This window comes from Schistocerca nitens, chromosome 6 (genome assembly GCF_023898315.1).
Source record: "Schistocerca nitens isolate TAMUIC-IGC-003100 chromosome 6, iqSchNite1.1, whole genome shotgun sequence".
Taxonomy (NCBI): domain Eukaryota; kingdom Metazoa; phylum Arthropoda; class Insecta; order Orthoptera; family Acrididae; genus Schistocerca; species Schistocerca nitens.
Genome location: NC_064619.1, coordinates 514,791,028 through 514,809,882, shown reverse-complemented (window position 1 = coordinate 514,809,882; position 18,855 = coordinate 514,791,028). Strand labels below are relative to the sequence as shown.

At 42.2% G+C, this 18,855-nt stretch overlaps 1 protein-coding gene across 1 annotated transcript in view; it reads right to left on the bottom strand.

The window, feature by feature from the left end:
• LOC126263436 (uncharacterized) overlaps positions 1 to 18,855 on the bottom strand; it is a 794,389-nt gene that overhangs the window by 153,855 nt on the left and 621,679 nt on the right. The window contains exon 5 of the mRNA XM_049960528.1: positions 3,624 to 3,716. Within this exon, the coding sequence (XP_049816485.1) occupies positions 3,624 to 3,716 (93 nt within the window). The remainder of the gene's footprint in view (positions 1 to 3,623; positions 3,717 to 18,855) is intronic.

Below are 18,855 nucleotides of genomic sequence, written 5' to 3'. Positions count from 1 at the left end.
GCAGAGAGCGGAGGAAGTTCCAGTTCTTTGGAAGACGGTCAAGAAGAGGAGAGATATATGGATGGGACACATTCTGAGACATGAAAGTCTTCTCCACACTATAACGGAAGGCCTTGTGGAGGGCAAAAGGGCAAGAGGCAGACCTAGAAGAAAGTACATAAGCCAGATAATGCAGGACCTAGGATGCGGAAGTTTCACGGAATTGAAGAGGCTGGCCGACAATCGCACTGAATGGAGAGCTGCTGCAAATCAATCTTAGGATTGGCAACTTAAGAAGAAGAAGTGGCTGCTAAAGCGAAAGCAGTTTTCTCACGTACATTTACTGAGAGAGTTGCAGGGCGAACCTGTTTTGTTTTACTTACATTACCTCGTGTTCCATTTCCTGGCACATTGACACTCAGATTTCATCTTCAATTTTACTCCTGCTTGGTCTTGGCGTTTCTTGATCACTAAGAAAGCCAAGCAGATCAAAATACCATAACGTTGGCTGGTATACTTGATCTACTCTTACACCAGATCTTCTAGATTTCTGAACTTTGGATAAATCTTTTCGGTAAACAGTTCGCTGACAGACTTAATTTACTTGACTTGCCTTCATGAACTCATCCTTCAGGACAGCGTAAATAGCTTCACAGGTGTTGGGTATTATTTTACTCAACACTTGTTTCGATATTGCAGTTGAAAATTCCACATCCTTGTAGCTCCTTCTTGTTGCTAGGAATCTTAATGTTACCGCCAGCCGTTCATGAGGATGAAATTGCCCTTCTCATGCAAGTATGTTTTTCTCATAATATGATGGGTTACAAACTTTAAGAGATAATTAGAAGTTTCGACATCCATCCGCAAATAACTTCGCCTGTTCGCAACGATTTTTTTATTTTTATTACCGTTTCTCTGTTTGCCGAGGCGTCAACTACCCGCAATTTTTCAATTAGAGCATTATATGCTGCTGTCTTTTTCTCTCGGTCACTATATTCTTTACTTTTAATCTTCCACAAACATGGGTGGTTTCTATACATTTCAATGAATTCGGTTACAAACTCTCGAGAACACTGGCGAGTGTCAGCCATTTTAATGCCCTGTGCGCACAAACACAAACACTAGACTGAGCAAACAGCTGTTTCGTGCCAGATTTGCGGCGATCGCCTGTCCACACGCTCCAACTTGCCTGCGCAGATGTGGTTTGAACCCACAGATTTGAGAGGTTTCGCTCAAACCTCCAACTCCAACTTCCAGGTTTGCACACACCTCAGGTTGGTGCAAATCTTCTGTCCACACGCGACGATCTGTGTGCGCAGATGTGATGTGCGCAGACAGATCGTTGCGTGTGGACGGGCCTTAACGTTTACGTGGTCCTCCCTTCCAGCCTGCAAAGCTTTTAAGGGTCAGCTAGAAACATCTGGAAAAGTTGTACATGGTATCGTGTTGCGTAAGCACCTCTGTTTCGAGCGTGTTATCCTTTGTCACAACTATTTCCCCGACTGCTATTTGCGACTGTAGTCATCACGCCCGAGACCAAGCTGCTGCTTACGCAGAAACGTATGACTTGCTGAGTTTTCCAGCAGCCGGCCAGAGTCCGTCTGGCGACATCTCTGAAGCACTGCCGCCAGTAAACGCCCACCACTCCCTGGATCGGACCTGCTGAGAGCAGTTCGGCCTCCGGTCGGCGCGGCGCGGCGGTCCATCATAAATCGCGCTTTATTATGTGACGGCAGGCCACATGGGGCCTCACATTAAATTTAATGTGGTGTTGCCGGCGCGTCAACACGGCCGGCGCAGGCGCGCGCGGGCGCACCACGCGCCCGTTTTACAGCTGGCCTAATGGCCTGCCCCCCTGCGCCGCCCTCCACATTTATTGATGTTCACACTTTTGATCTCGCGCCTTTGAAATATGCGCAGCTGTGCGCCGCGAGTCGTCTCGCCGTCCCGTTTAAAACTAACAGCGGAGGCCGAAGCAACGTCTCCTTTGAGGAGCTCCGACTCGGGTAGCGACGATCTTCCTGCAGAGCAAAGTGAAGAGCAGAACGATCTGTGTGTGTGTATGTGTGTGTGTGTGTGTGTGTGTGTGTGTGTGTGTGTGTGTGTTCGTGCGTGGCACTGGTAAGAACGCGCACCATCCGCCGGAAATATACGTGAGCCCGGCCACGCTTTGCTGGCACTAGTACCGGGTGGATAAAAAAGGTCGCGCCGCCTGGCGAGGAGATGGATGGCTTAAATCCTAGAAGCATCAGGACTGCGTAGTGGCATCTCGCCCAGATATAAAGCACATGTATAGAACTCCTCCGTTTTAACAGCTCTGGCAGAATCGCTTAGGTCAGCAATTGACACCGTCTCAGTAGGGTAACGCACGCGCTGGTGCATTGCTGTGGAATCTGGGGAGAGCCGGCAACTGCAGAAATTTGCGTCACTGTTATTTATCAGAAAAGGGAAGGGTGCGCCTTAGGTTACAATACTTGGCGACCAAACAATAAAGTATGGTCGGAGACAGTCTGAGAAGCTTCTAAGTGTGCTGAAGCATACCTTGTCCTGAGAAATAACTATCAAGAAGAAAAATCGATACGTTGCGCCGTTTCCGATTTAATTAGCACTGAAGTTAACCACCCAGGCCGTTGAGCGCATAAATTCTAGCGACCCGCCAAATAAAGTTAGTGTCAGTTTTTCTTACAGTGTAGATGACAGCGCGTTAGACTGCTCAGCCTGCCTGCCGTCCCATGTCCGATTATTGAACCGCTCTCTTGTTTGGTTTTACGAAATGAAACGAAGAACACGTTTGGCGACACCCTTTTCAATTTGCACGCAACCACCTGATTGACTGACTTCAATGCTAATTAATTCGGAGCCGGCCGGAGTGACAGTGCGGTTCTACGCGCTGCAGTCTGGAGCCGAGCGACCGCTACGGTCGCAGGTTCGAATCCTTCCTCCGGCATGGATGTGTGTGATGTCCTTAGCTTGGTTAGGTTTAGTTAGTTCTAAGTTCTAGGTGACTGATGACCTCGGAAGTTAAGTCGCATAGGGCTCTGAGCCATTTAATTAATTCGGACACGACGCAAGGTAACAATTTGTCTTCTTAACAATTATTTCTCAGCAGACTGTACACCGCAACACCCTTACAAGTTTCTCAGGCTGTTTCTTACCATCCTGTATGTGAAAATTCTGGTTTTCATTCGAAAAATTCATCCAATATCTCACACCGTAAGTATTTTTCAAACTGAATGTTTCGAATAACGCGGAGAAACAGGGAAACAAACGCACCACGTCATTTTCTGGAGTAAAAGATGTAATTATGACAGCAATGAAAATAAAATAGAAATGGGCAGACATATAACCAAGTGAATGGATGGTACAAGCCGAGAAACTTCTTTGTTGAAATCCAAGAGATAAGAAAAGAGGCAGCGGACAACCGAATGAAAGGTGGATGGTTGATATTATAAAATGTGCTAAATTAAAACGGATTGATAGGTCTGAAAGATGTAATACATGGAAAAAATATCTAGAAGAAGACTGTTTATTCAGCTATTGATATGAAATGCTTGACTGTGATAGTAATGAAGGTGATCTAAATGGACATAAAAGTTCAACAACTATATTTAATCTAAGCACTTACAATGTAAATCGAATGATACCTGAAAGATTTACATCCAGAGACTCTTGTAGACTGCATGCCGGTGTCTTTTGCATCCCGCCTGGTAGGCGGCGCGTGGGTCTGCACCTGTGATCTGCAAAATAGGCCGAATGAAGGAAGCATGTAGGAGCAGATGAGGTAAAGCGCTTCGGTACTGAGTGTAAATGTTACAAGTTTACTATAGGCAAAAATAGAAGTACATAACTGAATACATAACTCCGGCTGAGCTAACACACTCTGAAGTTGAAGCGATGTTTCCAGGCCGTCTGCTCTTGATGAAATGGGGAGAAAGCAGAGCGGCGCTCGTTGAGCCCCACAGCGTCGGCCAGAGGGCGCTGTGGTCGACGTAGTTGGTCCGCTCTCGTAGTGATAACCTACGAGCGTGTAACTACGCTGTTACATCGAAACTATCGATACTACAGTGTCAGTTATATTAGTTATAGATTGTTTCCCTACTCTTGCGGTTAAATCTGCAAGTACTATCGTTAAGCCATATCTGCTTTGCTTGTCCATTCCATTTTCCAAAATAGAGTAAAATTCCTTCGTATTCGTCTCCATTCCTTCTTCTTCGTCATATTAGGTTATTATTCGTTCTTTAATGAAGTTATATGCTTCTATTTTAGATCCCCAATTTTTTCCACAAGTTCTGTCATTCCTGTTTGAGCTCTGGTGTCTTGTGATACTCCACTGTAAAACATCATCAGTTCATTAATCATCAATGACACTTTTAACTTTTTCTTTATTTCTGTTGCAGGTAGCATACCTATTTTATTGTCTTTCATCCCTTTAACTAATTCAAATTCTTTGTTGAGGAGTTCTCTGACATTCTAATTTGCCATCTTTAAGTATCCTGTAGCCCAAAGTCTTTTTTCCTGTGCCTTTCCATGCTGTACTCGACATGAAGTTTATACGTTCGGTTACTTATCTGCTGAACCTTGTAAATGGTTAATTTTTTTTACTACTAGAGGTTACTGGCTTATCGCTGACCCATTATTCCTGGAGGATAGGGAACAGGAATTTGGGTTGCACTTCTCTTGAAGAAGCCACCTTCTGTATCCGTTGCAGGCCAATCTTAGCTTCCCCTCACCTCTTCCCATCCGGCAAGCTAGCAAACTTGACTTCCCTCGAACGGACGTATGGATCAAAGGGTACTAAGCCCTCCTACCACGACAAGGTGAGGCCCATAGGAGGGATGAAAATCCTTAGAGTTGCAGTTCTCTGTGACATGTAGAAGGGTCACCAGAGTGTTCACTGTTGCTATCAGGCCAAGTGGGATATACACTACACCACGAAGATGACGTGCTACAGACGCGAAATTTAACCGACAGGAAGAAGATGCTGTGATATGCAAATGATTAGCTTTTCAGAGCATTCACACAAGGTTGGCGCCGGTACCGACACTTACAACGTGCTGACATGAGGAAAGTTTCCAACCGATTTCTCATACACAAACAGCAGTTGACCGGCGTTGCCTGGTGAAACCTTGTTGTGATGCCTCGTGTAAGGAGGAGAAATTCGTACCATCACGTTTCCGACTTTGATAGAGGTCGGATTGTAGCCTATAGCGATTGCAGTTTATCGTATCTGGGTACTGATTTCTGTCTATCTATGCACCTAAATTGTTTGAAAATGTAATCACATGTCAGTTCTAGTATAATATATTTGTCCAATGAATACCCGTTTATCATCTGCATATCTTCTTGTTGTAGCAATTTTAATGGCCAGTAGTGTATATGGGGCGTGAACAGCTTCAGATGTTGAATGGTCATTGTAAAGTACTCGGGAACGCGTTTCGGCACCTGACATAGTTTGAAAGAATCGTCCAGCATCCAGATATGTGCGCAACCGGATGTGACAGTTGTCCGATGTTGGGTATCATGAGAACGTGTGTACAGGCATACTCGTCGTCAGTGTCCTGGTCGACCACACCTGACCACCGCACCAACCACATCTTAACCACTCCAAATCTGCCCCTGCGATTCGAGAACTAGTGATGGACTGCCTGCAATATTCTGTCATCCCGTACCATTGGTTGGAGACCAGCACCAGCGAGGCTAACGAATTGCTGCTCCATACAACAAACGGCAGCGTTTGGTTTGCTGCCATGGCCGGGAAGCATGAATTGCTGACGAATGGCGTTGCACTGTGTTCAGCGATGAGTGGCGGTTTTCCAGTACCCCCCAGATAAACATCATTGACGGGTATGGCGACGACCTGCGGAGAATTCCTGCTTTTCCAGTGTTGGGAGAGCTTGCATCATGGTGTGGGGAGCCGTGGTGTATACTTCAGCTCGAAGCTGGTTTCATAACGGAATTGACGGCAGAGAGGTACGTCCCGACCATCCCGCGTCGTCATGTGTTACCTCTCAAGCGACGGTATGGTGGTTCCATTTTCCAACTGGACAATGCTTGTCCACGCATGGTACGTACCTCTACGAACTAACTGTGTGCTGTTGAGACACTTCCGTGGACCCAAGGTATCCGATCTGTTCCCGATACAAGTTGTGTGGCACCATTTACAAACATTAACTCCATCCCATTATCTAAGATATCAAGTACCAACAACAGTTGTGGGAGACCAGGGCTGATTGTCATGTTTTTAGTTTACGATTTTTCGGTTTTTCCCTGTAGTACTTACCGCTTATATGACCGATGCTGCAGATAGTGGTACTCCTGGGTTGTTAATTAATGATGAAAATATCACTTAGAATTGTATGCTGAATTCGTAATAAAATGTTTACGAAAACGTTAAATCTATGCCAACCCTCCCCACATGTGGGGCAAGTTGGCACACGCGATGAGTAAGTTGTCCTGGTTAATAAGTTCTGAGGAATAAACTAAGCTAGTAACTATAGCAATTTTATTTCAATACAATATGAAGGACAAATGATGAGCATGTTAATATTAAAATATTACGTCAGAAGCCAGAGAGGGTACAGTTCAAAAAAGTAGGCTGATATTGCCAAGTTCTTTGTAAATTTGACTGGATTTTTCGCTTGCGTGAGCAGAGAAAACAGAATTAAACTCATACAAATAGTTGCCATTTGGTTAAATCCTTATTCTTGAACCTCAGTTAATCTGGAACTAATCTCACGTCCAGACTGAATATTCACTAATGCAGAAAGTAGCTCCTTCTCTTTCTCGAGGTACCAAATGAGCTACCAAAATAGCTCTCTAAGCCACTACTTGTCCCTCCCTTCCAATTATAATTTTACCTGTACGTCTATCACATCTTTCAAAATTCACAGAAGCTCTCCTGATGTATTGATGATCCTAGGTTCAAATGGTTCAAATGGCTCTGAGCACTATGGGACTTAACATCTGTGGTCATCAGTCCCCTAGAACTTAGAACTACTTAAACCTAACTAACCTAAGGACATCACACACATCCATGCCCGACGCAGGATTCGATGATCCTAGGAATAAAGTTATCGGGGAGCACGACTAAATCACACCCTGTCCTAGATTCAATCTTAACTCCACAACAGACAGCGCACATTGGTGATATTCGATGTTAGATGAAATTGTCTACGGCCGGGGACCCCATTCTTGCCTTTACCTTCCTGGGCATCGCTGTGACCAACAGTCTGATAGTGTCATTAAGTGCAATATTGGGTACTTACCCCACCTTTTGACACCTAACTTTGATCTTATGGTGGAATGTGAGTCCTAATACTCATCTTAAGCTGATATTATGCAAGACGAACGACGCCGTTAATTATAAGATATCAAACATCTTACAAAGGTCGTTGCCATTCGTTCCTTTCGCGTTGTATGTTTGCTAAAGATATAAGTGTCATAAAATTATTTTCAGGCCTCAACGGGCAAGGTCGCTCAGTAGATAAGTCGCTGACCTCATTCCGATAGAACTGGATTTCTGACCGTCGTTCTGTGGATCAGTTTAGAATTTTCCATAAACCACTTGGGGCAAATGTCATGTTCGTATTGCATAAGGTCACCTTCGACATGCATTCTCTTTCTTCTCCATCTAGCCCTCCCTTTCGATTCTAATCATCTCGAAGGGGGCTACAATGTTCTTTCTGTCATGCCGTACTGCAAACGTTCTTACACGAAATGTTACGAGTACTTTCTGTATGTCTCCTTAGAGTCGCCAGATGTCGTTTCTGCAGCTTTTCGAAACATATTTCCATATTTGTTTTTTGAGCTGTGTTCGGTTCAAACGAAACAAACAGTGTTCAGTAGAGGACGCTCTGCATCAAACGAAATGACATTTTACTCGTTTCTCTCATTAATAACAAAATGTAGTTAAAAGTGAAATATGACGTACTCAGCCGACAAGCTGTCTCGAATTATTATGATTTCATCATCTCAGTGATATAGTTCATGGTGGCAGCAGAAGACGAAGAATACTTCATATTTACAACACTGGTTGAGGAGTAAGATCGTCGTGCTAGCGTCACGACAGAGGCCTTTGCTTAGATTACGTTCATCTAGACATTGCTAACACTGAAGGGATAATATGTTTCGAAACGTGGGAGACACTTCACGATTCTTAGACGAGGCAGCAAATACTATGGCTTTACTTCCCTCCACGTGTAGGAATTAAACAGACAGTTACAACGGGCTTTAACCTTTAACTCATCGTTAATTGTGCAGTTCGGCATATTGCTCTACAAGGTGTAATTGTCAGAAGATAAAATGGCGTTAGGAATGTAGAAACCACTTAGGATGTAATTGAACAAGAAATCAAGCTATTAAATTTTTCGTTGAATATACAGGTCATACAGATTGACAATCTTTCGCGCAGCGTTAAGTCCCGAGAGACTAGAAAAGAGTGCAGATCACCCTCGTTAAGAAAAGAATAAAACAACGGTTGTATAGAACTACAGACCAATAACGCAACTGTCATTTTGCTCTAGGTTTATAGAAGCGCGTTCTGCACTCAAATATTATGATGCTGCATAGCATTTGCTCTTTAAGACGCAGGATCGGTTCATAAGAAACTACTATGTGGAACAGCTTGCTTCATTCACACACATCATGTAAACCATAGACAGAGGTTAACGAGTCTGAAGTTATTCCACACTGTACCACCTGTTAAACTGAAAACCAAGAAAAAAAATCACGCGCCATGCCTTCAATTTGATTAAATAGCCCATTATGCATCACTGGACGACGAACGTTCCATACGAACTAAAGTAACGTAGGGTCTGCCCGAATGAAATATAATAGGACCTCTAATGTTATCAATTTACGCAAGTAATTTATCAGGTAGGTCAGTGGCATTAACTAACTGTTTTCGGCAGTGCTGTTGAACATCACCATTGGACGATCGTAAAAAATGCAGAACAACTTTGGCGGTATTTTCACTCGGTGTAAAGAATGGAAACTCTCCACGCATGTGGGCAAATGAGTGATCGTGCTCATTGCAAAGAGAATAAACCCTATATCATTCGATTAGTCGTAAGCGTCTGGAGCCTGTCACATCGTAAAACTATTTAGGGACAATACAACGATGCGATATGAATCAGCACAAACAGCTGTAAGGAAGGGAAATTAAAGACATTAATTTTTAGACGGTTTCTAGGAAAGTATGATGCATCTGCAAAAGCAACCGCATGCAACACCCTACTACGTCTTGTTATGGAGGACTTATTCAGCTGTTAAAGTTTGTATTAAGTAGCAGGCATCAACAAATTCAGAGATGCTCCACAAGAGTCCTAGCACGTCAGTATAACTAACACAGAACTGAAAGAAGAATCTTCGGATGGAAGTGGACGCTGGTGTCGCGAAAGCTTATCAAATAAAAGTTAGAGAAGTGGTATTTGGAAAAGACTCCGACATTGTATCGCAGTTATCGCGCAAAGACCATGAGAAAAAGCTAATAGAGTTAAGGGCAGATTCTAATTAAAAGAGGCAATACGTAATTTTATCCTCGCACCACATATAAATGTAACAGAACATTGAATTGATAAAATAAAATTGAAACCATGTTAAACGATGACCTGTTTCGCTTCAGTCAACAGACAATCCTGACATTGCAGTCGAGAAGGGAATCAAAGCTTAAGAAAAATCAAGACACGTTTATAAGATTTTTCGAACTGCAAGAAGCATTCGCCAATGTAAAATGCTGAAAGGTATCCAAAATTCTTCGAAAAGTAGATGTAAGCTACAGGGACAGATGGGTAATATAAGTACAATATACACAAGAACCAAGAGGGAAGAATAAGAATGGCAGCCCAAGAATTTAAGATAGAGATCAAAGAACAAGACGGGAAATAAAAGAAAGGTTCAGTAGTGGGAATAAAATTCAGAGTGAAAGGATATGAACGATGAGAATCGCTGATGACATTACTATCCTCAGCGAAAGGCAGGCGTAATTATAGTAGTACTGAATAGAATAAACTTTCTAATGAGCACACACTCTGGATTGAGGGTAAACCGAAAAAGTCGGAAGTAATGAGAAATATTGCTATTAGCAAGAAACCAAGTACCAAAAGTGGGGACCACGAAGTTAAGGTATTCAGCAACCTTGTAAGCAAAATAAAACATAGCGGATGGGGACAAGGAGGCCATAAAAAGCAGATTGGCACAAACAAAGAGAGCATTCCTGGTCAAAATAGTATCAAACATCGCTTTTAATTTGAAGAAGAATTTTCTGAGAATTTACTGTTGGATACAACACCGTATGGAAGTTAGTTGTGGACTGTGGGAACACCCAAAAGAGAATAGAGTCGAAGCGTTTGAGGCTTGGTAATGTGAAAGGATACTGGGAATTAGATAAACTGATAAGGCAAGAAATGGGCAGCATTGCGGAGAAGCGAAACGTGTGGAAAATATTGATAAGAATGGGGGACAGAATGGTAGCCGTGTATTAAGACATCAAAGATTAACATTCATTATGCTAGGGGAAGATGTTGAAGATAAAAATTATATGGAAAGACGGAGATTGGAATATAATCAACAAATAAATTGAGAACGTTGGGTGGAACTGCTACTCTGAGATGAAGAGATTGGCACAGGAGAGGAATGCATGACAAGTAGCATCGAACGAATCAAAAAACTGATGACCAAAAAACAAAATCGGTAACAGTTGTATGACTTCACAGTGATTTGCGGTGTATGTATGTACATACAGGATTTATAGTGTGGTGGGCATCCAGTTACAAGCTAATGTCATCTTATGTACATATTTTTCTTTTCTTCAGTTTTTCATGTAAAAAGCAGCGACCGTATTTCTTGATGTCTACATCTATATCATATTCCGCAAGCCACATCATGGTGTGTGGCGGAGGGTACTTCTGGTAACACTAACTGATCCCACTACTCTATTCCAGTTGCGAATGGCGTGTATGAAGAATGATTGTCGGTAAGCCTGTGCGTTTTCTCGAATTCTCGTCGTGGTCATTACACGAGATGTCGGGGAAGCTTGCTGTCGATGGTTACCTGACGAAAACACGTAACAAAATCCTCGAATATTGTAATAAATAATTCATTGCAAGTGTAACTTGAATATTATCTTTTGCATTTCACTATAGCAGACACAAAAGGCATAAATATTCAAAGTTTGTGAAGTACTGGAAAAAGTAATCATTTTTCATTGGCCCATTCAAGGAGACTGGTTTCCTACATTGGGCTAGGAGTTTCGGTGAATGGAGAATAGAGTAAAAGCTGTTAAATACTATACACATCTAAAGAAGTATCAATACATTTTATAAAATTAAATATTTTATTTTAGGAGGTTTTGTTGGCAACTGAAACCGAATAACATGTATTCTACACCAAGGAGGCTAAAAGTAGGAACAAAAAAAGAACAACTTTTGAGTAATTACCAATACGCAAACTATTACAAAACATAATGAAAATCATTAATTAAATTGTGTTCATAGTGTCTTATCTAGTCCTAATTATAGACAAACTTCGAGTTGACTCATTGAAGGAAACTCACACTGCATCGCTTAAAATACCTAGTCTTCGTCCACAGCACGTAACTTTATGTTGCGAATATGACAAAATGATGTGAAATATTCGTATTTTCCAATGATGGCTGCAGAAATTTAATCACCATTGTCATATCTGTACGACGTTTGAATCATTAATATTAGTCAGTTAAAAGAACATAGTGGCAATCTCATGTTTTTTCACTACTTCTTTGTGTCTTCATGGGACAACTCACCACTACGATGGTGAATCTTTGGCAACACGGTACATTTAATAGCCACTAGAATACTCCTATTGCCACCATTCATAGAGAAATTGAGCTGGCCAATCGGTAGCTACCTTCCCCCATGTGGGAGGAAGTAATGTGTTGTCCGGCTCTTCCCGGAAAGTGCTGTCTCGAAATTTCAATAGTAGACATCTCCGTGATGAACAACGCCTCCCTTGTGATGTCTGTCAACCGAGTTTGTTGAGTATCTCTGTAACGCTCTCAAGCCGACTAAACGAACTCCTTAAGAAACGCGCCGCTCTTCGTTGGAAAATATCTAACTCTTCTGTCAATGCTACCTGGTAATCACCCAATATCGATGAAAAATACTCAATAATCGGCCGAACAAGCGCCATGCACGCCATTTCCTTCATGGATGAGTTATATTACCTTAAGATTCTTCTTGTGAATCTCAGTCTGGCATCTGCTTTCCCTACTATTTGTTTTATGTGGCCATACCGCTTAAGATCGCTCTGGATACTTACTCCTACATATTTTATGGTAGATACTATTTCCAGCGGTTTCTCATCAACGAAGTAGTTGTACAGTAGTGCCTTTCTTTTCCTCTGTAAGCGCAGTATGTTAAATTTATTTACATTCTGGGTCAAATGCTTATCTTTATCTTTATCATTAGATATAATTTTAAAAGTAGGGCAGCCACAGCTTAAGTCATTATACATAACTGATTGACCAATTCACACAATATCAGAACTGTTTACATAAATAAGTTAAAAGTAATAAAATATAAAACTGAATAAAGTCCAATAGTCCGCTTTAGCTGTATTTATTTAAGTAGATTGGAGGCACACAAAACCGATTTCGCAACTTTTTAGTTGCATCTTGTAGTGTATAAAATGCTGTGTTATATGGTCTAGGGAGTTACTATTAGGTCTACAACTTTGCTTCTGCCGTTTTGCAACAGACAGCCGTAGCGGCAAGTGGGGTTCGGGTTGTTGGTAATAGGTGTAATACAATAAGCTTAGGCATCTGTAAACATAATGGCATAAAAATATTTGTCGATTTGTGATTGCATCATAAGGTTATTCTCGATTAAGTACGTAAACTTATGTACCCATTTCTCGCCATTTGTAGGAAGATTTAATTTACTGCTTTAACATGAAGAAATCTGCGGCTGTGACTCTTAAAATGCTGGGTAAGACCAATGGTGAGGGAGCTATTAGTGGAAGAACGTGCAGAGATTGTTTTCAACGCCTTAAGAATGGTAATTTTGATATCGAAGACCGACATGAAGGTGGAAGACGGTACGTTTTCGTAGCTACTGAAACAGGCGAAGACAGTCACAGGACATCATTATCGAAAGCAATTGATGCGTTAGAGCCCAGCACTGAAACACAAACGGCCGCAATACAGCGATAGACAGCAGGTCAGTGCACGACCCCACGTCGTAAAACCCGTCAAAATATACATGGAAACACTGAAATGAAAATTCCTATCTCTCCGCTGTATTCTCCATAAGGTGCTCTCTCTGACTACTTTTTCGACCAGTGGCCTAGTCTGGCTGGCCAGCACTTCTGATCATATGAACAAGTGTAAAACTGAATCGGTTTATGGATTCCCACAAAAGACGCCCAGTTCTTCCGCCACGGGATTCGTATGTTATCCGAAAGATGTGTTGTTGTTGTGGTCTTCAGTCCTGAGACAGACTTGATGCAACTCTCCATGCTACTCTATCCTGTGCAATCTTCTTCATCTCCCAGTACCTACTGCAGCCTACATCCTTCTGAATCTGCTTAGTGTATTCATCTCTTGGTCTCCCTCTATGATTTTTACCCTCCACGCTGCCCTCCAATACTAAGTTAGTGATCCCTCAATGTCTCAGAACATGTCCTACCAACCGATCCCTTCTTCTAGCCAATTTGAGCCACAAGTTCCTCTTCTCCCCAATTCTATTCAATACCTGCTCATTGGTTACGTGATCTACCCATCTAATCTTCAGAATTTTTCTGTAGCACCACATTTCGAAAGCTTCTATTCTCTTCTTGGCTAAACTATTTATCGTCCACGTTTCACTTCCATACATGGCTACACTCCATACAAATACTTTCAGAAACGACTTCCTGACATTTAAATCTATACTCGATGTTAACAAATTTCTCTTCTTCAGAAACGCTTTCCTTGCCATTGCCAGTCTACGTTTTATATCCTCTCTACTTCGACCATCATCAGTTATTTTGCTCCCCAAATAGCAAAACTCCTTTACTCCTTTACTACTTTAAGTGTGTCATTTCCTAATCTAATTTCCTCGGCATCACCCGACTTAATTCGACTACATTCCATTATCCTTGTTTTGCTTTTGTTGGTGTTCATCTTATACCCACCGTTCAAGACACTGTCCATTCCGTTCAACTGCTCTTCCAAGTCCTTTGCTGTCTCTGACAGAGTTACAATGTCATCGGTGAATCTCAAAGTTTTTATTTCTTCTCCATGGATTTTAATACCTATTCCGAACTTTTGTTTTGTTTCCTTTATTGCTTGCTCAATATACAGATTGAATAGCATCGGGGATAGGCTACAACCCTGTCTCACTCCCTTCCCAACCACTGATTCAAAAATGGCTCTCAGCACTATGGGACTTAACTTCTGACGTCATCAGTCCCCTAGAACTTAGAACTACTGAAACCTAATTAACCTAAGGACATCACACACATCCATGCCCGAGGCAGGATTCGAACCTGCGACCGTAGCGGTCGTGCGGCTCCAGACTATAGCGCCTAGAACCGCTCGGCCACTCCGGCCGGCAACCACTGATTCCCTTTCATACCCCTCGACTCTTATAACTAGCAATGGCCAGCGATGGGCAGTACTATGAATCATAATTTTCTTGTAAGTTTTTCACAGTAAAGCCCCGAACTTCGAGAAAAAACGGTGGAAGCAAAGTTGTAGACCTAGTACAAAAATGCCAAGGCACGTCAACTGTAACTCTGCGGCATTTTGTAATAACTCTCGAGACTATATAATACAGCATTATATACACCATAAATGGAACTGAAGAGTTGGGAAACCAGTTGTGTGAGTGTCTAATCGACTTAACTGAATACAGCTACAACGAACTATTGGAATTTTCATTCAGTTTTATATTTTAATCTTTATAACACCTGTATATAAATACCTGTTACACTTTATGAATTGGTTAGTTAATTATGTAATTTATCTTTAGGATAGCGGGGAAGTTATTATTTTAGAGCAGTTTATTGAGAAACTCTCAGGGTGTTCGCCCAGGCGGAAGCAGCCCGGAGCAACAGGGGCGCCCACAGGTGCCGGCTGGCGCCCGCCAAGTTTTTTGAGGCGTCCCCGGGTCCCGGAGCCGCCGCCGGCACAGTCGCCCCATTATGAGTCGCAGGGGGCGGCATCAATTTCCCCGCACTGAGGCGCCTCCTTTGTCTCCCAGAAGGGCAATTCATCTGCAGCCGCCGCCAGATCCGTCTTTAGCGAGATTATCATCTCGTCTGTCATCGTGTCTCGCTGGCGCAGGCGTCGGGTCGCCCGCCTCCGGCGTCGGAATCTGAAACGAGAGAAATGCGCCCGTCATTCATCTTGCTCCCGCGCGCTCGCGCCGCCGCCGATAATACGCCGTGACGAGTAAATATAGCGCCACGCGTCGCAGGCCGCTGTCATATTGCCAGAGGAGAGCCCCCGCCACTTAGCGCCCGTCCTCCCGCCTTATTAATGGCCACTTTGCGCCGACACGCCCCGCCGGAGGCGTCCGGTAATATTTAGGACGACAGGAACAGGAGCGAAGGCGTAAACACGAGCGTTTACACGGCACAACACGGGCGCTCGAAACTGGCTAAGTTTTCTCGGCGTTGCATAGATCTCTCTTTGCCGGCAGTAACTCGTAAGTCGCCTTAGCGTAAAACATCGTCATGGCTGTGGCTTGTTGCTATAACTAGATTGACGAGTTCGTGCTGCCGAGGTCTGAAGAAGCTGACGTTTGACGACGTGTAGAAATGTTGCTACCGTAGAGGAAGGGGGGAAGGACTCAGTTATAATTCATTTCAAAATACTGTGAAACTCTCTGAAAATCAGCGCTCATATCTTCCGTTTGGAACATGGTTACCAAGAGTGTATTTTATTTATTTTTATCTATAAAAACAAAAGCTTTGAGGTGTGCCGATGATATTTTAATTCCGTCATTGGCAGCAAAGGTCTTGGAAGAGTAGTTGATCGGAATGAACAATGTCTCTGAAAGGAAGATATGAGGTGAACATCAATAAAAGCGAAACAATGATAATGGAATGTAGGCAGGTTACATCAGGTGATGCTAAGGGAATTAGATTAGGAAACGAGACACTTAAAGTAGTAGATGAGTTTTGCTATTAGGGCAGCAAAGTAACTGATGATGACTGAAGTAGAGAGGATGTAAAATGTAGACTCGCAATGGCAAGACAAGCATTTCTGAACAAGAGAATTTTGTTAACATCGAAAATAAATTTTAGTGTCAGGAAGTCTTTTCTGAATGTGGTTCTATGGTGTGTAGTCATGTATGGAAGTGAAACATGAACGACAGAAAGGTTAGACAAGAAGGGAACAGAAGCTTTTGAACTGTGGTGCTACAGAAACATGCTGAAGATACGTTGAATAGAACACATAAAAAGGAATTTGTGGCACAACCTGGCTAGACGAAGAGACCGGTTAATAAGACACATTCTGATACATCAAGGGATCACCAATTTAACACTGCAGGGCGGGGGGAGGGCGGAGGGGGGCCAAAATCGCAGAGGGACGCCAGGAGAGCAAGAGATGTGTACAGTAAGCAGATCCGGAATGATGAAGGTTGCAACAGTTGTTTGAAGACGAAGAACCTGGCAGAAGATACAGTAGGAGAGCTGCATCTAACCAGTTTTCGGACTAAAGATCAAACAACAACAACCCAGTCAGTTTACGGCTTACAGGCCTTCTATTACCTATAAGACCAGGATCTTATACATACAGCTTTACATAGTAGTTACTCAAGGAATGGCTCTGAGCACTATGGGACTTGACAGCTGAGGTCATCACTCCCCTAGGACTTAGAACTACTTAAACCTAACTAACCTAAGGACATCACACACATCCATGCCCAAGGCAGGATTCGAACCTGCGACCGTAGCGGTCGCGCGGTTCCAGACTGAAGCGCCTAGAACTGCTCGGCCACAACGACCGGCCTACTCAAGGAATGATAATTTTAATACGATGATAAGTAGTAAAGTGATAGTAATTGAACAGAAAGTTATTTGAGACCAAATTTGAATGTATGTAATGACAGTATGAATAACACTACTGCTGCTATTAATAATAATAAAATAATAATAATAATAACAATAGCCTAAACAAAATGTGGTTATAGGTGTATCAGTATCTAAAAATCCTTCTAAATTAAGTAATGTTTGATCTTACATATTTTTGGTTAAAAGTAATGGTATTATAAGTAGTAATTCTGGTGTCGACATCTATCCCTGCAGAGTCTAAATACAACTAGCACAAATTTCTCTACATGAAAGTCGGATCTCTGTACACTTGGAGAAATAAAAGTACAAATATAATAGAAAATCATAATATTTCGAACGACGCGAACACCAAGGAGATAAAACTGACTCAAACTTATAGCTAATTAAATTCATCACCTGTGTGTCCCTACTATCCATAGTTGCAAAATAAATGCTTCACTAAATATCACTAAATAATAGATTGCAACCGACTATACCTTATGCATTAGTAATTTAGTTCACCGTAACTAGTTTCGCAGCTAGGGCCATCATCAAAAATCACAGAGAATTTCTTAACAAATTTCATTTTTAGGTTCTTAAGGGAATATTTTGTTTTACATTTTACAGCGTAGAGGTCTGCGCATTGATATGTGACTTGCTAGACCTAGATTAATGAAATTATATGTATGAAGAGAAACATATCAGTTTATACTTTGAACGGAATTATACTGAAGCGAAATACATGTCTTTTACGTAATGCAAGACAAGAAAAAAGGGAAAAGGAAACATAAAACAATGGCTAGTCTTAAAATTTCTTAAATAAATATCGATGTGCGCCTGAGTGACATACTGCTAAGATACAATGTAAGTTTACTACGTAAATTTGAATTTTGGACACACTATTCTCCCTCTGAATGCCATTGTCCATGTTGTAAGAGTCCTGGAAAAGAAATTTTTGAAACTGCACTTCACGAGGGGAATGCGAAAGCAAATACTCATTACACCCTCCGTCTCCAATGTTTATGGCGGAATTATTAAGATTTCGCTTCCACCTCGGAGTTTGTATAAACGGAGCGCGGGAAGGAATTCCCAACGGTAGCGCCTGCTCGTCCCGCCTCCTTTTGCGTCTTCCTCTTCCTGTGGAATTATGTCCCGAAAATTTAATCTCGGTCCCTTCCCATCTTCATCCGACTCGTCTGCCGCCGTGCTGCAAAAAGAATGTCCCATAATAAAGGGGGAGGCGAGGGGAAGGGGTGGTTTGCCTGTCACGCTCTTTCTACGACTGATTATAAAATTTCGCAACGTCTGGAGATAGGGAGGAAAAAGAGAACGCGTCTCCGCTTGCTCAGGAATTCAGTTTGTTTTTGACTGACAAGAGCTTCATACATATTACGTAAATGAGGCCTGTAATTTCGTTATCTGAGACGTTTATTTTTGTACGAGTGCTGACGAGATGTAATGGAGCGCATTTCCTTCTCTGGAAGTATATTTATATAAGAAAAGCAATTTTAGAAAAATGAATCCTGGAGGCTGGGGATTTAATGAAACGTGAGAAGAACGCGGCGATGTGCTCCTTTACTGCTGATGAAGCCGATTTCCTACGGGTGCAGAACGTCGTTTCAAACAGCGACTTAGGGAATTCATTTATTGCAAAAAGCCACTACAAAAATCTATCGAATCTCTAAAGTGCAATGGAAAACTTCCAGTCCGTACGGAACATTTGGCATGTATTTTTATCTTAAGATAGTACCCCGAAAAACGATTAGTTTGTTTTCTACGATTTTTAAATATGGAAGTTACAGTGTCTTATAGATAACCTATTATGGTTGATGTAAAAAGTGTACAAAATTCGGTACTAAA